The following is a 22593-nucleotide window of genomic DNA, read 5'->3' as shown; positions in this document are numbered from 1 at the left end:
GAACCACTCCCAGATACAACCAGATATAATGATAAAGCGAATCTGGCTTTTTGAATAAAGCTTCGTAATTGTGAACAGCTGTACCAACTTCCGTACAAAGGGAACGCAGAGCTCTGGGATTTCATTATTGTTGAAAAAAAATTTTCACCAGTACTAATTTTCCAGTGCTTCCAGTGCTTGTACACTATTATGGGCTTACGAATGTGGACTGGTACAGCGAACTTCTAAATAAGCTGTGGTTGCGTTTATTAAGTTATTTTTTTCAGGTTCACGGTGTATCCCGCATGTAGCAGGGTAGGCAGAGAGGGAGCTTAGTGTTAAGTCACTCCACTCCTTATTTTTCACCGAATTCTGGAGGCATTGAATAGTGGAACTTGACGCCGCGTTTTGCCTCTACACCAGAACGAAAACATGAAAATATTAAATATTTCATTTCTTCGAGTAGGAATCGAACCTACAACCTGCCACGTTACAGTCACACTTGCGCCACGACTGGCCTCTTATTAAGCTAATAATTCAATTAAAAATTACATTTAAATTCAGAAACTCTTAACTGAAATGAATTTAAGAAGGAAACTCAAGCTAAAAGGAAGCAACTAGCACAATAACAGATTTAAAGTAGCTACAGTAGTACTTAATTGAAGAGTTGGATTTCCTCCTAGAATTAGTTTCCACTTCGTTCTGTATCGAGGAGTTGGGCGTTGTGAATTAGAGCACAAGAGCTAAACCAACATGCTGTAATAGGATTGCGATGTCGGCATTAAATGTAAACTTTCAAGTCGATCGTCGTACAATACGAATAAAAATTGCGATAAAAAAAATCAACAAAAATAACTATATTTCTATAATAATATAGCATTATATATAACAAAAAACATTGTCTTAAGTCGAAAGTGTATACAAAGAAAGTAAACAGTGACTGGTTCACTATAGGAACAGTTATACGACATACATAATTGTCCAAAAAATAAAAGTCCATACAAAATTATACGAAATGCGGACGGATTTTTGACATTCCCCGCCAGCAGGTTTTAATTTCACCAACAAAAAATACTAAATTACACCTGTATGTATGTATGTATGTATGTATGTATGTATGTATATTTAAAACTTGTATTTTCAAGTTTAACCATGACTCATAACTATAAGCTATAACAAATTAATATATGTAATCTTGAAAATGGACAAGGACAAATGTAATTTGAACAATTTTTTTTAGCTTCACACTATACAAAGCTAGACACTTCGTTCTCCATTTTTCGCAGAATTGTGGATTCATTGCGTGTTGAATGGCGTAACTCAACGCCGCGATTTACCTCGACACAAGAGGGAACAAAATGAAGAAAATAAATATTTCATTTCCTCGATTGAGAATCGAACCTACAACCAGTAGCGTTTACAGTCACTCGCTTGTGCCTCTACGCCACGACTGGCCTCACTATTGTACAGTTTAGTATAATTTAATAGATACGTTTTACGTCATAAGTTATTTTTCTACATAAAAACTGACATTTTTAATTTCACTAATAAAATAGCATATCTGAACAAGCCCTGAGGAATGTCAAAAATAGATAAAAAGTTCTTATATCATGGCGTTATAAATAAACATCACGACCATTTCAGGCGATATAAAAAATAACATAAAAGACAACAATAAAAATACGAATTGAAATATATATATATAGACAATTCAATCAAGTTATAAAATTCGCGGTCTACGTGGTCTGTCTGTGCAAAATATTTGGTACGGAAAAAGTTTAAATCTATTTGCGTGACCGATTGCGATTCAATTCCCGCGATGCAATATTGTGAGGTTAAAAGTGAAATGAATTAAAAATTGTTTTTGAATTGTACGAGTATGTGAGAATTCATATTTTGATTTTTTTTATGCAGTTTCACGTTTTATCCCGATTGTAGCAGGATAGGTAGAATTTGAAGGCTTTGTTTGTTAAAAGGCGGAACTCAACGCCGCTGGATCACGACTGGCCACAAAACTAGTATTATTTAAAAAAAAAAAACATTAAAAAAGTCAAGAATTTTATACAAAAACAAATAAATGACCCCCTCACAATACCATAAAAAACAGCATATATCCAAAGCTATATAGAACGTAGCCCTTAACTTGAAAGACAATGATTAATATTCTATTGTTTTACCATCTTAATTATTAATAGTTAACAAAAAAACCTATCCAGTGACCGGAACGAGGTTCGTGAGAAACACTCCCACTGCCTTATCGTGACCATAGCAGCTATGGCATAGTACAAATCTGCATAGACTTATGTAAATTCCACAATAGGATACATTCCCATCTTTTTTCCTGTGTCTTGAAAGGTAAAAGATAATTGAAATGAATATTTAAATAATAGTAATAAAAGCGTATAATGATTTTGATTGGATTTTCTATTCATATTAATTAAATTTGAATTAGTTTCTTTATTATGTTAAGAAAGTAGTCTTCTTAGTTTAAGTGATCTTAGTTAATATAATATTATATTTAAATGGATTTAACTTGCAACTTTGTTTAGATTTAGTAAAATAAATAAATAAATCAGCTTTCGGAGTGGCGTAACTCAACGCCGGGCTTTTGCCTTAGTGCGAGTGCGAAGAAATTAAAATATTAATAAATAATAATTCATTCCCCCGAGTCGGTATCGAACTTACAGCCGTAGCGTTACACCCACAGCCTTGCGCCACTGCGCCACTACGGCCCCGTCCAATAAATTTAGACAAAAATCAAATCACACTAAAATTAATAGAATAAATCAAATTCCAATCAACAGAATTTTCGTTTACAATTCCAATACAACTCATATCGTAAGTTATTGCGTTTTAATAATGGTAGTACCGAATAATGTGCACGCAAAATTACAACCTCTTGCTACTAGACATAACAACTAATTTCGCTTGAACTTGTAATTTCAAAAGCTGTGAAGTATGGAGCTATGTGGGTCGGTTCGTATTTTAGCGTTCGATCCACAATACGTTCGTTCTATCGAACAGTTCATTAACAGAACCTGTTATTACATTTATAATATAGTGTGACCGAAACAAGTAAATCCATTTAGTGTGACAGCTGAAATGACAGCCGTTTATGTAGTAGGTATTTGACATATGTCAATATGAAAAAGTATTATATGGTCGTACACCATTACACGCTTAGAAACGAAGAGAGAGCCTAGTGTTAAGAGGTCTGTTTGTCTCTTTCCACCGAATTTTCGAGGCTATGCGTGTTTACAGCAGCTTTGGTACCAGAGCGAAGAAAGTACAATATTAATAAATAATAATCAATCCAAGTGGGAATCGAATCTACAACCATCGCGTTTACTGTCGCACTTTTTAACCGACTTCAAAAAGAAGGAGGTTATCAATTCGACTGTATTTTTTGTCCCACCAGCTAACGATGGCCTCTACTCCCACGTACGGTATTAGAATGGTATATATATAATTTTTAAAAAAATATATTTTTTAAATTTCTTTTTAACAATATAAATAAACACATTGGTTATAGTTGACACAAACCTAAAACTGAGTTTTTTATATAACAATCAAAAAATCTTAACTAAAATATATAGTAAAAACAAACAAATATATTTGAGTATAGTAAATAAGTCCTAGTGTAGGCGAACCACTAGCATCAGCTACTAAAGTACTAGCTAGCAGACATGACATGCTCTCAAGTAGCAAGACTCAAAGTAAAGCTGTCATTCTCTATAATGTATTGACGTCTTTGAATGTTACCTTTGCATTTTATTTAATGTCAACTATTCACTGAGATGTCTAAGTTGATATTTTCAATAGAATTATATTGGGAAACAGTGAGTAAATAGTAATTTCTATCTTTATTTAAAATTAATATAGAAAATGCGTATAGCAAGTTAGAATGGGAAACAAGTGTTGAGTCACTCTATATTCCGATCAATTTTAGAGACAACGAATTGAGTAATGAAACTTAATGCTGCTTAATGCTAACCCTTCCTTTCCCTTAACAGAACGGGTAAAAATTGAAATAAATCCTAGCCCCGAGTGCAGTACTGCTTTGAAAAAAATCAGCTTCACGCTGTATCCCGCACACAGCACCCTGCTGTGTGCGAGGCAGAGGGAACCTAATTTTAAGACACTCCGTTCCTCACTTTCTGCCGAATTCTGCAGGCTTTGCGTAGGTACTGTTTTTAAAACACATATATTATTTTATATGTATTTTAATATGTATTTTTTTATTAAAAATGTATTTAATATAGTTTAGTTTATTTCCCGCATTGTCTGGTAGTCTAGCCTACGTAGCACGTTGCAGGTAAACGGAAGTTATTAGCGGGGTCGTTGCCCCCGCCCGCCCAAACGATCGTGATAGACAACTTGATTACGCTTTTTATTGCTATGGTTAGTTTGTGGTTTTTTATGAACCGACTCTACATATATTATTATTGTATTTAAGACGCCATGTGTTTTATTTCATGTTTTTGTGAAAAGTTTCATAATTTTAGGCAGTATTTTTTCAAATAATTAAGTCAAATATTCAGTTAAGTTTACTAAAAATATATTTCAGTAAAAGTTTTATAAGTAAATGCATTCGCAAACACCATTGCTTCATTGGCTAGGTATATAATCAACTCTCCGTTGAAAGGTATTTCTGGTATTTGTCATACAAAGTAAATTTGGCCTGAATCTCGAGCACAAGTTGACTCTACACCGGCTGATTCAGGCACTCGGGCTAGCTCAACTCATACCTACTCGAGCCAATGCACTAATTGACGATATCGAGCTCTCCAAGTTTCAGGCTCTGTCGAACTTAGGCTTTCAAATTTCAATTTTAAACTAGAAATACGATAGGCTCTGGTAAAGTTTTATAATAATATTACGCCACAAGTTATAGTACTTATAAAGTTTGCTACACTAGATAGAGAAGCGTGCAGTTATAGTATAATGGGTTGTTATATTACTTGTGAGGAATATAATAGGATGGCATGGCATCAGTATGCAATGTAGCTGGGTAGGTAGAGGGAACCTAGTGTTATGACACTCCGTTCCCCTCGTTTTACTTCCACGGGGAAGAAATGAAAATACAAATTTAAATAAATACTTCCTTTCCTCGAGTGATAATCGAACCCACAATCAGCCGCTTTTACAGTCACACCAGTATGCTATTTATATCAAAAAATTAACTATTTTGAACAAGATTAAGAAATTTTTAAATACGACTCTAATACGAGTGTAAGTGAAGAAGAAAAAAAAAAGCTAGAATGGCAACATTAGAACAATACAAGTCTTTATAGCACTAAAGAAATACTGAAAAGGTCACTCGCTTCACGAAGTCGTTCCTTAAGGCGCAACGCTTTGACTCTAGTCTCACACCCTTTTGTATTTAGGTAATATTTGGAAACTCAAGTGCTAGGTTTATTTAGAGTGAACTACTTGAAGTACTCAGCTAAGAACGGTAATGAAAACGTGGAAACTGACGGCAACGGGTTATGGGTTCGATTCACACATGAAATGTTTAGTATTTTCCTTTCTTCGCTCTAGCAATGAGTCAAGAGTTGAGAGTTCTGTCACTCAACGCTCAATGCTTCCCGAATTTGGCGGAATCGGAAACGGAAATTTTAATGGGAACTGATGGTTAAAACTAGGTTCCCAGGTTCCCTCTATCTACCCTGTAATGTGCGGGATGCAACGTAAAGTAGCATGAAAAAAATCTAAAAGGCAGTATATAGCAACTGTATGTAATGATATAGTGAAAAAAAAACAGACCAGTTAAACGACTATTACGAGAAACCTAAAAAGTTTAAAATATAAACAATACCCTGAATTAGATTGAACCTATGACCATATCTTATAAAAAGCATCAATAAATGAATAAATTATCGATAATAATGAAATTTATGACACAAAAATGAAAAAGATTGCTTCATTTAATTTTCATTTGCAGTCTATCTACCGTAATAGCTGATGGGGTATAAAATTTCAATTTGAATATCGCTAGCTCATTGCGCACGTTACTGACGTCTGAGACGATAGATAGATTTGAGGCAAAAAATATATATTTCCAGACAGAGCTTTTAAAACATGCATGTATTTAGTTTTTTAAAATAAAAATTCTATATTGATATATTATATCTAGTTGTAGTAGTCTAGTAGTCTAGTAGTTCTAGTTGAGTTATTTATGTGCTAATCTAAACGTAAATACGTAGACCAGTGGTACAGCATGTGGCTGTAATGGCGTTGGATGTGGGTTCAGGCCCCACACTTCCTTACTCTGGTAACTGTTTAAGGTGGTTGTCTCTGTTCTTGCAAATTCGACGGAGTGTCTTAACACTAGGTTCCCTCTGCCTACCCTAGAAGCCTTCTTTTTTTTAATAACAAACAAAATTATGTAAGTAATTTAAAAACTAATATTATAGGTGTAATTTACTACACAGTAATTCACATACAACTTTTAAATATTGAGCTAAAATATTATTCAGACATGAATACACCGAGTTTCAAGCTTTCAAATGAAAATACAGTGCTGAATGAACGGCCGCCAAGCCAAAAATGAAAAAAATAAAACAGCGGTCATGTTACCATACAAGAGACGCCTTTCCCTAAAGCTACATTTTCAAAACTCGATTATGTGGTTTATACATAATAAACATTTACGATTTTATTTATATATAAAATACTTTTTTTTATTTAATCATAAAAAAAATTGCTTCCCGCTTACAGCAAGGTAAGCAGAGGGAACCTAATGTTAAGAATTCGATTCAATTCGTTGCGTGTTAAGTGGCACAACTCACCGCCGGGGAAAGCGAAGATAATTAAAATATTAATAAATAATTATTAATTCTTCAAATGGGAATTATTTCTTATTTAAATAGAAAAGGCAAATTTATTTGATTTAATGAATTAATATAAATGTTATTTCAAGTTTCCCTAAAATCGATCCAGAAAATACCCTCTTAAGCTAATGAACATTTCTCGTTTCGTCCGAAAGCGTCTCTTACCGAAGTGTCATTGTTGTCCCAAAATACCTGTAACAATTAATGATATTATAAGTTGACGTTCAATTATAATTATTACTTAACTATTATACAAAATAATCATTAATTATAGTAGTAATATAAATAATAAAAATTATTAGTAATTGTTTTGTACCTTAAATGGGATATAAATAATTATTATTTTGCAAATCTCAGAATTGTCTTTATATGTTATATTTAAATAAGTAAAAATAAGGAATATTTTGAACACCGTACATACTCGTACTTGTTAAAAAACATATGAAAAAGAAAAACTTAAAACAAAAAAAAACTTTTTGCATTTATGCAAAAGTATGGTTTGAGAGATATTCTTACAAATGTTGTTATATTTAAGCCGACCATTCCCATTGTTGTCAACTCTGAGTCCTGGCTATACGGATTATACTAGAATATATATATAAATACAGTAGAATACTCGTATACTTTAGAGAAACGTTAAAACCTGATATGATTTGAAATTTTTATCAGATATTATTTTTCGATTCCATCGTCTTCAATTCTTCTAGAAGAATAAAATAATTGTTATTTAAATTTGTTTTATTAAAAAAATAATTTGGTATATTTTGAGTAGATACTAAGTAATCTCAAAACAATATAGGATCGGGGTAAAGTGAGGAACGGAGTGTTTTAACACTAGGTTCCTTCTGCCTCTGCTGTTTGCGGGATACAGCGTGAAGCGCAGTTGAAACTGTGACTCAAAGTAATTCCAGCGTCATTCAAATGAAATTTAAAATTATTTAAGCAAATATATAAAATATATCTTAAAATTTTAATTCTCCAAGCTATCAAACATAAATTACAGGAATTCCAGTATTCATAATAGAACAATAAATATAATATAATAGCTGAGACAGCATAAGCTGCGTTGTCTTCGGGAAGCAGCCGTTAAGCCGAGCTGCTAAGCCGCTTCAGTGCTGGAATTAGCATCGAGATATGACAATGACTTAACTAATATCCACCTGAATTTCAGGACTAGGGAAACGTGAAATATGAACTACATATTTGTAATGTTTTATAAAGAAAATTTTGGTTTAAATTATATTTTTTTACGATAAATATATGTTACAAAACTAAGATTTTATAAATAACCCGATTAATATTAAAAAACATTCAGAGTCTAGAGAAGGAGGACATTTACAAAGACAAAAGAAAAAAGATAAAGATTAAATGCTTCGGGAAGTTTCCACTCATCTAATAAAAATACATATAAGAAAGTACAAATATTTTTAATGATACACTAAGAGAAGGAGAAATTTCCACTAGTTTACAGGTATCCTACTCCTAAATATATTAAATATTTTTCTCAAAACGTTCCCAATACTCTTATCGTACCAAAATTTACGAGAACACGAATAAATCGAAGAAATAAAAATATAGATAAGCTTATCTGCTGAAGAAAGTATTTCAAATAGCAGAATAACTCTCGAAATGATGAGGTTATAAATATTATAAGGGTAACTTGCTATTATGGGAAATTTATAGCGAATTTGAAAAACTCGATGTGAAATATTTCATGCATTTATGAAAAGGAAGTTAAGGAATAAATGAGTTCACTATTTTCCTATTATGTGAAAAAGTTTCGCGTGATTTTATTTACATTTTTTTTCAGCTTTACGTATTCCGCATGTAGCAGGAGCCTAGTGTTAAGAAACTTAAAATGTTAATTATTTCCTTTTTTCGAGTGGAAATCGAACCCACAGCCTATAGTGCTTACAGTATAAATATGAAAAAAATATATATGTTAATAACTTTCATTTACGACAGCGGAGCAAGTAAAGCAATGCCAAAAAATCAAACACAAGTCTAATGATGAATAATTTTGTTCCTCTTGTTTTCACTCTACCACGACAGCGTGAGAGCGTTTAATGGCGAAAATAACATTTATAAGTACTTTATTATATTTTTTTCATATTCTTTGTATTATATAAAAAAGAAAATGATAATAAGTAAATATCCTTATATTTTATTACAGAAAAAAAACCTGGTATGAAAATCTTAAAGAAATCCTTTTTAAATTCAAATCGAACTTTGAACCGTCGAACCCGTCAATTAAAACATTTAAAACACGTCCCGATTGCGTTTCTTGGTAATGAGATAGGGCAAATCAATATTTTACTATCAACACTATCTCGGGCTATTTCAAGAGTGATACAGGACACCGGTCTATTTATCCACCCGATAGGAAGGCGATGTGATTACGTAATTTTATTTTTGGTCCAATTTCTGACTTCCCTTTGGCATAATAAAAATATACTTATACGGGTTGTAGGTTCGATTCTCAGTCGAGGAAATGGAATACTTCCATTACAGAAAAGGTGATTATCAATTCGACTGTATTTTTTTTTATGTTTGTTATAAATTAAAAAAAATACAATCGAATTGATAACCTCTTTTTCTTACAGAACTCGGTTAAAAAGTGAATAATAATTTTGCAAAGATTTTATAATTTTGAAGTCGGTGTCAAGCTAATGCTACAACACCCTTACTACAATATCTAATTACTAAGCCTGTTTGTTTTACTTGGCACCGACTTCAAAATTATAAAATCTTTATATAATTATTTTTCACTTTTTAGTTCGTTGTTAGAAGTCAGTTTTTCTTTTTGTTAAAAATTAATTTATTTACGAATTTAATATTTAAAATTTGTAATTACTTTTTATTGTAACAATATTGGGAATTTTAGAAGTTAAAGAAGCTTAGAATAACTATATTCAATTTTTTTTTAAAATAAACAACATTCGCCTTAAAAATGATTAAAGTATACCTTAGAGAATTTGTATTATCTATATTTCTAACTAAACATAAATATAGATATATCTAAATAAATATTAATTCTCTAAAAGCTTATATATTGAAAGGACAGACGGAGATTAGGTTCACATCGTGTAAACCAATACAAGAACGCCTACACGAACGTCTACTGTTGCAATGCTTAAGCAATTTCAATCAAACATAGGGTTAGGGTTATCCATTTCTAATGGTAAATAAGTGGAGAACAGAATATATAATCACTATATTTTCACTTATGTAGTTTTATTAGTGCTAGCACAACGTGTGGGTTGTAAACTCTACAATTGTGGGTTCGATTCCTACTGGAGGTAATGAATAGTTTTATATTTTCTTTTTCTCGCTATGGTAACACAAGACAAAATCTTCAAAATTTGGCCGAAAATTAGGAAACGTAGTGTCTTAATGCTAACTTCCTCCGCCTAGCTTGCTATAGCGAGATACAAAAATAGCTAAAAAAGCTAAATGACATAATATAAATAAATAGGTTGTTTTTAAAAAAACATATTTCAAATAACAAAAAATATGCAAGGATTTTTTAAATAATATATACGAGTATCTTTACTCAATTGTTGCCAAAATATAAAAATAATTGCTTAAGTTTATTTTAACCCGACACAAAGATTAAACGGTTTGTGATAAAATCGATAATTACCATTGGCGTCCATCCAAGTTGTTCAGCTAATAACTGAGAGGAAAACAAGCACAAATTACAAATGATATCGTCTTTATCGACTCTATAATTATAAGATATCTTTTGAGAGTGTAAAACTAGTGTATATACTTAAATTAATTAAAGAAGTTTTCTTTTACTGTTTTTTTTATTAAATATAAATAAACAAAGAAATATTTGATTTTTTTAAAATTTGTATCTATATATATAAAATCCAAAGGTCACTCACTCATCATGAAATCTCAGAAACTACAACATTTGCATAGGAGTTCTTTATAGGACGTAGGTGCTCGCTAAGACGGGAATTTGCAATATTTGACTCCCAAGAGGATCAAATAGTAGTTGAAAGTTTGTATGGAAAAAAAATTTAATCACAACCGATTTTTATAAGATTTGAAATTTAGAAAATATTTCATTGAACACGTGTTTCACAGTTTATTAGGATTCACCCTCTAAACTGACAATATTTTCATAAATATATTAAATAAATGTTCGTATAGTTCAAGCGGGCGAAGCCGCCCAAGTCCACTAGTTATATATAAAAATAATTATTATTTTAAAAATATTATTTTAGTAGTTGCAAAGTTAAACACGTCAACAAACATTGAAACTCTTGAGTTACGTAATTTTTAACATACTTAAACAATTAAAAACACAAATGAAAGTTGATATACCCACTTCCGGTCGTAACGAAAGTGATGTGCAAGGTATTCAAACGAATGTGTCATAGGACGAGGAAATCCTTATAAGATATAGTTGTATTAACTTTCGCAATAATAAAATGCATAATGCGATTTCAGTACTTTTATTTTCCTAGTTTTCGCTGTATTCCGCATATAGCAGGGTATAGGGAGAGGGAAACTAGTGTTAACACACTCCGAGTATCGCGTATCCGCGTTCTTGGCTTGATAACAGAGAGAAAATACCGGAGAAATGAAAATATTAATAATTATTATATGTATAATCAAATATACTGCCAACATAATTATGTTCTAATTATCTTAATACAATGAACTATTTTTTAACTTTTCTTGACTATTGAGACATCAAAAACTTATATCTAAAGATAGAAAATATATTTTATTAATATAACAATTAAACTATATACCATTAACAAGCTTGTCCCGCAAATAATATTATTTATGTTTACAAAATACGAGGTAAACTAACTAGTATAAACTATTCACGTCACGAAGATGTCACGGCGGGCCGTATCGTGATATACGGTGACGTGTCGAGTGCCAAATCGGTCACGCTATTTGAATAGAACAAACAAACTGTTCCACTTTGGTTGCAATGTTGTTTTTCCGGTGTTACATATTAATTTAGATGTTAGTGACATACGTATACGTAGAGCATTATCAAATAATACAAGCAAATTTTATTAAAGCTATACACCAGAGAATATTAAAAGAAATATATTTTTTTTTAAAATCAGCTGTATCCCGCAAGTAGTAGGGTAGACAGAGAGCTTAGTGTTAAGACACTCCGCTCCCCACTTTCCGCGGAATTCTGGATGTATTGTGTGTTGAGTGCCGTAGCTTTGCCTCGACACCAGATCGCAGAAATAAAAATAATAAATATTTTCATTTCCTCAAATGAGAATCGAACCCATAACCTTTCGCATTTAGCCATGCTACGCGACGACTGGCCTCAACAGAAATAAAATCAAAATTTGTAAAGAAATAATTACTGTATAACTATATTATACTAGTTCCGTAGTCAGCCATTTAGAATTTTGTAACATCATTACGGAGCGGAATTTTCAGTGAAAAAGAGAAAACAAACTCTAAATTCTTTTTCTTATATTTTTAACACAGTGTATATCACAATGACAGTCTGGTTGGATTCGGGTGGTGGTGGTTGAAATAAAAAGGTTTTTATTTTGTACAGGAAAAGACTGCACCAAAGAAAATAATATATTTAAAGGTTTCGCAGTAAGCCAAGTTATTATCTGTGGACCGTTGGATAAGATGTTTATTATCGTATAAATATATGTTGACTATACCTTCTTATAATAATATTTATTTAGAAACTCTTTATAAATATAAATAAATAAATTAAATAATTTTATTAGAAAATCAATGTATTCGTTAAATAAGAATAACTAATTAATGCTAATCTCTTAAATTAATCGCACACAATTTCCGCCGATTCTGGAGACATTGCATGTTGAGTGGTGAAACTCAACGCCGCACTTTGCCTCGACACCAAAGTAAAGAAATGGAAATATTAAATATTTAATTTCCTCAAGTGGGAATAGAACCCACAACTTGTAGCGTTTACAGGCACACGCTGGCGCCACGACTGGCCTCGTTGAATAAACATAACCATTTAATACAAATTTTCTAAAATAAATATATTATATTTAAAATCCGTTAATAAAAATAAAATACATAACAGTAAATGAATAGAAACTAATACGAACGCGAGCGCCATTTTTATTCGGATTTATATAAGTATTTTATTATAAAAAAAAAGCGTTAAAAGTATATAATTTATATCGTGCTAGAGTGAAACTCACGTTTGCTGGTTGGTGCTTGGTTTTCATGAATGCACTCAGTATTTCATGCAAGCTAAATATTTCTTTAGGTCATTCCCAACTAAAATTTTAGTAGGAAAAGTTTAACATTTTTTGATTTTATGCCATTTTAAAATGTTACACAAGTTTTGTATAAATGTGTTAGTTTTAAAAAATAACTAAAAGTATACCTGGGCTGTGATAAATGCTGAATATTTCTAGATTTTTCATCATTCTTATCACGTTTCCAGGTTTTATTGCTCAACCCTCTTGATTTAGTACCCAACTTTTGAAAAGAAATATGATAAAAATCAATAATTTTAAGAAGAGGGAAAATACACAAGACTAAATAGACATTGCCTTCAAAATTCAACAAAAAGTGGGTAACCGAAGTGTCTTAATTTGAATGGAGTATCTTAACACTAGGTTCCCAGGTTCCGTCTACCCTGCTATGATTGAGATAGAGCGGGAACCTAAAAAAATGAATAAGCCATGACTCATTTCAAAGGTAGGTTTACATTTACATACATTTCGCCGCATAATGTTAATTGTCCTGTTACACCCATATGCAGGGAAGTAATTTGCGACCTAACGTTTACAATCGTTTAATGCGGGCACGGTGAGCCTTTCGCTAAATTGTTACCTACAATTCTACAAACATGCATCAGTTTAAAATTGTAAGCTTTTGTGACAAAAAACAATAAAAACTACTAGTCTTTGCTATTATTAATTTTTTTTTTCCACATGGAGCCAACGAATTCCCACTCAACACCCAATGCCCTTAGAATTTGGCGGAAAGTGGGGAGTGTCTCAACACTACGCTAAAATCTAACACGTGATTCAATAGTTTTTACTATTACATTCAATATATGTATGTTTTGTAACAACTTATCTAACAATCGATAAAAATGCATGAAAATGCTTGAGCGACTGCACGATGATCGAAATAATTGAGGAAAATAGCGTTTTTATTACACCCATTTATAGCCGTAATACAATTATACAAATGCACACTTATATTTTAATGAAATTAAATAATAATTTGTATTTAATTCCCCTGTACGTGTGTTTGTCAGCCTACACCTCTTGAACTGGGTCGAGAAGAAAATACTCTGGGCATATTTGAATAGGTCCCTGGATGGTTTTAAAATATAATTGGACCCGTCAAAAGACAGTGAAGTCAACGTATACTGTAGTAGGCCAAGAAGTAAAAAAAAATAATTTTTAATTTGTAAAATATTTAAAAATAACTTATATTTATAAGAAAGTTATTTTTTCAGGCAAAATAAAAGCCGCGCCCGCAAGTATTTAAAATAAAGAATTGTAAAAGGGTTATATAATGCAAGATTTAGTAAGGGGAGAAGGTGCCTCCTTCCCTTTGTGCATATTCAAGAACATCTGTCGATGATATGAATACAGAAAGGTCAAGGTATTAAAACAGAAAATTTTCCAAGTCAGAAAATTATGGCAGTACTACGAATGAAAGAAAAATGACTGACTCCCAAACCTTTCACGTTTTTAGTCTTTTCTACGTCAAATTGAACTATTAATTAGAAAACTAGAATATTTTAAAATTAGTTATTAGTACACCTCTTGTGTAACATTCAGTTAAATAAAAGTGTTCTAAAACTATAACAGCTTCAATTTTTTTTATATAATTTGCCATAAATTACATAAAAATACCACATTACGGTATTCATACAGTACATAACAAGATCATTATTAAAATTAACGAATTAACTCTTGACTTTCTTCACTAAAGCATCCAAAACACGAAAATTTTATTCAAATATTCCTACGCCAGCTCCTAATGAGGATAATTAAAAAAAATGTTATTTTAATTTAAATTTAAAATACATGAGAAAAAATCTTAGCAACGTTTTAACTTCATACCACTACATTTAACAGATTACGTTCCTACTATACTTGGCTGGAGGTCGATGACTTCTGTACGCGGTTATTTTTCATATCAACTATAATATATATAGAATTTTCTTCCAACAAAACATTTTACACGAAAAGAGTCTTATCTAAAGCTTAGCATGATATTTACGAGATCTTTAAGATCAGTCTTAAGATATCTAAAGTAGGTCTCTTATAAAATTAAAAGAAATATATAAATTTGGGTATTAGAAATAACGATATTTGAAATTATATACTAAATTGCAATAGAATACTGGCATCTCGGTAACAGTAAATGATATGTAAGACTGCTTTCGAAATCTGCAGTGCTGCATGAACGCTTGATCAATGTTCGCGTGGTGACAATGCAGAGATATCTTGGTCGGATAAGTTTGGCCTGTCATGGCGCGGTACAAGCGTGCAGCTGTAAACGCCGATAGGTTTTGGGTTCAATTCCCATTCGAGGACATAAAATATTTAATATTTTCATTTCGTCGCGATAACGAGGCAATACGGAATGCTTCTAGAATGCGATGGAAACTGAAGAACGGAATTGTATTGATGGGAGCAGAGTGTCGTTACACTACGTTCTCAGGGGTCCTGTGCCTACCCTGGTATATAGAGGATACATCGCTAACCTTTTTTCATTTGCTCGAAAGGGAATCGAACCCGCAATATATCGCCACAACCACGACTGGCCTCAAATTATAATTAGTAACACATTAGTTATGCTAACTTATATTAAATAGAACACCCTGTATTCAATAGTTTTATACAAATTAAGTAACAAAGCCTACGCGAAATTAAACAGTTAATTAATACCTACAGAGCCTCTGAACGCAAATGAATAAACATAGTTATTAGTAAATATACACCAGTCTATTAATAATATCTCTAAGCTAACTTTAATATTGGAAAATTACGGTTTTTGGAATATTGAAGTCCAGTAAATTTGAAACCAAATTGATTTAAAACAATTGTAGGACTTAAATGATTCGGCATCGTTAATTCTTTATTTTCATTTTCAAAATCATAAGAGTTTTATCACCTAGATTTCAGCTTCACGCTGTATCCCGCATGTATTGATAGACAGAGGGAGATTAGTGTTAAAACATTCCGCTCCCAAGCTCTAAGAAATCAAAATAGTAAATATTTCATTGCCTCGACCAGAAATCGAACCCCCAACCTGCGTTTACATTCCCACGACTGATCTCGATGGTAATAACTAAAGAGAAATAATATGCAACAGCATACACCACGGACGCAATGGAAAGTTGAAGAATAAGAAGGAAAGTTGATTTCTCCACGAGATCAGTTTCTTAAAGTAATGTTTTGTAAAAAGTTACTTTTACTTGATTTATCACCGAACAGAATGATGTTTGCCTACGAAAGCTTTCTCTTGATATTCTTAATTTAATCTATATTGTCGTACTGTTTCTTTTTCATATTAAAATCATCATCATCACATCAGCTTTTTCTCATATAGTAATGTTGGGAATCAATTATTTTAACAGTTGTTCCACCTTTGAATATACCTAATTCAAAATGTCAAAGGAAAACTATGGAAGTAAAAATAAATGTAAAACTAGGAGAGAATCTTGTAAAATAAAGAATTCACAGAGATCTTGGATGCAATTTAAAAGAGGACTTAAGAGCTAATTGTCATTATTATCGTTCGATACTTGTTTTTTTTTAGTTTTAATTGTAATAATCTAAATATGTGTATAAATAAATAAATAATAAAAAGAACCCATCTTTATATTTATTGATTGAAATTATAATAAAAACAGAAAGAAACCAATAAGGTTTTTGACAAGCAAGTAAAAACACTACTTTATACTTTTTAAACTTAAAATATTTCAACTTAAGTACCAACCAGCACTTTTATAGACACTTTCGACACAAGTTTCCGTCCCTGATAGGATCCTGGTGCACTTTGGAAGTGGGTCGCGATGCATAGTTTTATTTATACTTCGCTGGGATCGATCTCCTATGAATGCACTTCCCAAAAATATGGCGACATTCCAAAATTATTAACGCAAATAGAATATTATTTATAAACTAGTTATTTAGCTTATACTTTACATATTAATACGACCTGTGAGGTCAGTTGTGGCAGAAGTGTGAGACTGTAAATACGGTAGTGAGTTCGATTACCTTTTGAGGATATGAAATATTTAATATCTTTATTTTCTCGGTCAGGTAACAAAGAAAGCGCGACGTTGAGTTGAGTGGAGAACGGAAATATATTAATGTGAATGAAGTGTTTTAACACTAGGTTCCTAGACTCCTTTTTCCTACCCTGCTCTTCTCAAATTCAGCTAAATACATTAACATAAGCTCCGAATGTGCTTTAAAAAATAAAAAAACAAAGAAGAAAGAAACAAAGAAGAAAGAAACTCTTTATTCTATTCTATACAAAAAATGCAATAAGTTAGAAAACAAACACTATCTGACCTTCCATTGACATGACCTAGTTCCAGACAAACACCATATGTCCCTAATCTTCGTTAGTCAACGGGAAAGCCACAAAAAAACAAATCGTTGTTATCCGTTAACGCCATGAGTTATGGTATAACTTGCTTGCAGCATAAACATCGTAATGCAGGTCATTAGGATGAGGAAATATTGGTTGAGGAGTAATTAGGATATTAATATTTTTTAGTATACTATTTAGGTCACTCCGTTCCCCATTTTCGTTTGAATTCTAGAAACATTGCCTGTTGAGTGCCGTAACTCAACGCCGGGCAACCTTGGAGCTAGAGCGAAGAAATGAATATATTAATAAATAATACATAATTTATACCCTCGGGTATCGGGACGAACCCCTAACCAGTAGCTTTGGGCCCCTGCGCCACGGCTGGCCTCAAAAATCTTTATCTTATTGTAAAATTCATTTTTTCAGTATAAAAAAAACATTTTTATTGGAAAAACCCTAGTATTAAGCCGTATATTTATTTATACACGTATAATCTTCTCTTTTCATGTTATACCTCGTATACAGGTAGGTATATATGCAAAAACAGTTAACAAGTGGCAGAAAACGAATTTCAGTTATTATAACGGCAAATATATATTATAAATATAAAATTTAATTTATATATTAAAATTAAATTTACATTTTACATATGATTCACGAATGCGTTCAATTTTCGCACTTGCTGTTTTAAGCATAAACATAATGAAGGACGAGGTCGCTATAACACTTGTTCAAATATCTACAATAACTTCGACTTTTGTAAGAATTGTATAGGCAAAACTAGTATTTGACAATCATAAATAATTAAATATAATTTGGTAGCTACGTAACATTATAATTATTTATCTTTAATATTTTTTTTGTCATTTATCGTACTTATTTCATGGTTTCATTAACACTGTATTTCTTATAGGTAGCAAGCTAGACAGAAATGGATAATCCATTCTTCACTTTTCTTCACTTATTTGAAGAATCCATACCCATATTATAAATTCGAAAGTAACTCTGTCTGTCTGTCTGTCTGTCTGTCTTTTACGCAATCAGGCCCAAACCGCTAATTTAATTGTAATAAAATACTCATATAGAGATACTTGAGGGTCCCGGGATGAACATAGGATACTTTTTTTTTCTCATATTTGTATTTTTTTCGATATATACCAATATATTAAAATAATTAATTTGACAAGCAATTTATTCCGCCATGTTAATAACAATCGTCGCTACGCGTTGCTAAGCAACGGCTTGCAAAGTTTGTTGTTTTAAGAAAACGTCACCCAAAGTGAGTTTGCTTAATGCATACATGGCGCGCGCCGATATAGATTTGTATACATTAACAAATATTAGATGATTTCTATAATTTGATATTCAACCTTATGAAAATAAATATAATAGTCACTTTTAGCATTTCATCTAGATGGAAATTATAGCTTACATATAACATTCTAATAAATAATTAAGATGTCACTGATTCCAAATGAGCTATCCTACGAGTGGTATAGTATGACCGACGCGAACGGGCAGATGACTTTGATGATTTTGTAAATTTTTATATATTTTCGAATTATTATTATTTTTTATGTAATTATTTGCTGCTTATAATTAATTTATCTCAGTTCGGTTATCTATACCGATGTTATACACTTAAAATATCTTAATTTTAATAATTTAAGATTTTATTTAATATTGTTCGCAAAAATTAATAATTATTTAATATATAAAAATGTTTAGTACGAGCACGGCAAACTTTAGGTACTTTTTCTAATATTAAGAATTTCCTTTAGTTACTTTTTCTTCTTTTGTTTGTTCATTTCGGTTACTCAGATATTTTATCTAATAATAAATCTCCACTTATTATTATTTTTTAACTTATTTTCATTATTTAGGCTTATATTTTCGCGGGCGTAGCCGCGTCCGGGCCCACTAGTAAATATATAAAAATCAAGATTGTACCGATTATATCGTAAGATTTGAAAAATAAATTACCTACATATTTCTATCGTACAAAAAAAATACGCAAATATCAATAGATTACGTTTAATGATTGTTTGATTATTGTTATAAAAATTTACATCAAACTTTATTTATTCTCAAGCTTTATAAAAACTTTACAATAACGAAAAATATACTTTCACATTAATTTAATAAAAAAAAATCAGCTTCACGCTGTATCCCGCACACAGCAGGGTAGGCAGAGGGAACCTAGTGTTAAGACACTCCGTTCCCTACTTTCCGTCGAATTCTGGTAGCATTGTGTGTTGAGTGCCGTAACTCAACGCCGCTAAAACATATATTATATTATTTAGTATATATTTTAAAACATATACAATATTATTAGCACATCTCCCTTTAAGACTCTATAAATATATATAGAAATGTAGCCCTCGTTCTATGAAACACACTTTACTAAGCAACTGTTTAAACACTATATAAAACAGAATGAAACGAATGTCTGATCTCTAAAAATAAATTCGATTGATTATATTTTTTTCATTGGGTTTATTTATATTTATTCAAGTCCGGTAGCGTTACTTGGAAAGTATGGTTATTTTTAACCATTGAATCTAATGATAGTAACTGGTAAATGTTTGCGAAGAATTAAGCATTAAAATTTCTTAGCTTCATGTCGTTCGCACCAGTTTCCGCCTAATTTTAAAACCTTTCGTATATAGTATTATATTAATTCAATTAAAAATCGAACCCACAACTGACGCATACCTTCACGAAATTTGGAAAATCAGGTATTGCAAAGAGTTTATTCAAACAAGATAGAATAACAATATTAAAAAAATATTAATGAAAGCATTTGTAATATACGAGTATAATTTTTTGTAGATAACTAATTCAAACTGCATTTATCGATTTGAAATATTAAATACTTCTCCTGCGTTTTTATATGAAAACTTAACACGAATTACCAAGATCATAATAGATAAAGAATGAGTTTATTATACAAAAAAACAATTCTCCATTACATCTATAGATGAAAACAAACTTTTAACAGCCTAACAAATGCCTTTAAATATAGAATGCACTAACAAGTCTTAAATAAGATTCATTTCTATTCAGACAACGTTACAATAGGCTAAATCGAGAGCGCAGTTCAATTTACAACTTGTTTCGAACCCGCTACCTACGTACGTATATAGGTACCATATATCACAATTCAATATCCAAGTCTCACGTTCCTAGTAATTTGTAGAGGATATAGATTATTACAGGATTTATTTATTGTATTGCTCGTATTCTATTTGAATACAATTATGCATCTGTGGTTTCTATTTACATAGAAGTATTATTCAGTTAAGTGAAATACGTTTTTTTTATAGTAGGTAAATGTCAACTACTAGAAAAATGTATTATTATATTAGATACTTTTACTTAGAACAGCAATTGTGACTAATTTTGTTGATGTATCACTAAGTTATTTTATTTTACCCTTTTTAACCGACGCGAAAGGAAGGGTGTTATAAATTTGACGTGTCTGTATGTCCGTCTGTGGCGCCATAGAGCGGTTTTTTAATCGAAAGTCTTATTAATTATTTATTAATCTTAGTAGGTACTTTCAAAGCTACAAGCACTTCCTCAAAATGAGGTATATCTATAATTTTCGTAGGGCTTATTTTAAAATTTTAAATTTTGGTACTTTAAAACCTAGCGTACCGTATTAAGAAAAAAAATAACAAAGCAATTCTTTACATGTAAGTTTTATTTTTTATTTAAAAAGTCATTTTATAGAAACACAAGGGAAACTTTTCGTATGCACATACTATTTGCAAACAACGAATGTCTCTGTCTACTTGCAACACTGATTTATTCAGACAGCGAGACGATTACGTCGCGCCGATTATGATTTTGAGTTATATCTTGATAAAGAATTTTGAACTTTATGATACAATATAAAGAAGTGCCAATTTCGTAAATCGTTGGCACTGGTGCAAAAAGATATGCGTGAGTCAGCGAGTGTACCTGGTTACTATGAATTCATTATCACAGCACGTTTGGGTTTAGAGTGCTTTGTTTGGGTTGCTCAAGGAAATTGAAAGACAAAAAATCCCATATATAGCTGAGTAGGCAGAGAAAACTTAGTGTTAAGACACTATTCTTCACTTTTCGCCAAATTAAATGTATTTTTGTTTTATTTACCTAACGAAAAGGTAAGAGTCTTACATAGATATATAGAGGCATACTACTTAAAATTAGTGATGAATTCGTTAGTGTTGGTGGGTTCATGGTGTATTTTTAGTTAGTTATTTCATTGTTTCATATATAAGTATGTATTTTATATTAGCTTAAATTTTTTATTTATGAGTCCTATAAAATAGTCCTTGTATACTAAATAATATTTAATTAATTTTCCCATATTAGAAGATATAATTGAAATAATACGTCAATTTATATTTTTGTCAAATCCTCAACAGGAAATATGTATATAAAATAATAACGAATGAATCTTTTTAGTATAAAATTTTCCCAACTGCAAATTACTGGCCTTGCAAAAATGTCTGTGAGGTTTCTAAAAAACCATACTGGTGATTCACTTAATGTATTTTAGTATTTACTTTTTAAAGTACGATTTCTTATATTAGTTATAAATTTACATTTAACAAACAAATATAGATTTTCATCTTTAACATTTTAAATTATACAATATAATACAAAAGTTTAACTTACACTGTATTTTATAGTGTTAATTAATTTAAAATGACTATAAAATAAAATAAATATAAAAAAATGTAAAACTAACTAGATAATATTCACAGGTTTCAGATAGAAATGTAGAGAAAAGTACAGAAAAGAGTCCCTGTGAGACGTAAATTGCAGTATAAATTATAATTTGGTTAATAAATTATTATAACATGGTTAACAAATATTTGACACAATTATTTCGAGTGTACAATAGAATAATTCATCCAGTATATCATTATTTTAAATAAAAAAGTGAAATAAACAACTTTATATACATATATATATACTGATATTTTAAATCTGAGTTTCTAAATATATATCTAAATCAAATATTTCTTCGTGTGGGATTCGAACCCACGTAAAATAACGACGGTGCCTATACCTATTGTATACTTGTATATCGTTGTTCAATTAGCATATAGCTATCATTAATAAGCTTTTCTTTTTGTGTTTTATACTCAACATCAATATTTCGGGGTTAAGTTCCGCCAAAACACAAAAATCGAAGATCGAAGGAGTGTCTTATCATTAT

The 22593-nt window shown here is 31.0% G+C and overlaps 1 protein-coding gene across 9 annotated transcripts in view; it reads right to left on the bottom strand.

Annotated features, from left to right (window-relative positions):
• The window catches only part of RapGAP1 (Rap GTPase activating protein 1), a 247916-nt gene that overhangs the window by 33854 nt on the left and 191469 nt on the right, over positions 1 to 22593 (bottom strand). For 3 of the 9 annotated variants that reach the window (XM_085185718.1, XM_085185722.1, XM_085185726.1), the window contains exon 2: positions 6978 to 7004. The exons of the other annotated variants lie outside the window; for them this stretch is intronic. In XM_085185718.1, the coding sequence (XP_085041844.1) occupies positions 6978 to 7004 (27 nt within the window). The remainder of the gene's footprint in view (positions 1 to 6977; positions 7005 to 22593) is intronic. 9 annotated transcript variants of the gene reach the window in all.

This window comes from Heliconius melpomene, chromosome 5, assembly GCF_056956725.1.
Source record: "Heliconius melpomene rosina isolate 202511_hmr_F chromosome 5, ASM5695672v1, whole genome shotgun sequence".
NCBI classification, from domain to species: Eukaryota; Metazoa; Arthropoda; class Insecta; order Lepidoptera; family Nymphalidae; genus Heliconius; species Heliconius melpomene.
Note: the sequence above shows the minus strand (reverse complement) of the source record. Positions and strands in the feature narration are given on the sequence as shown.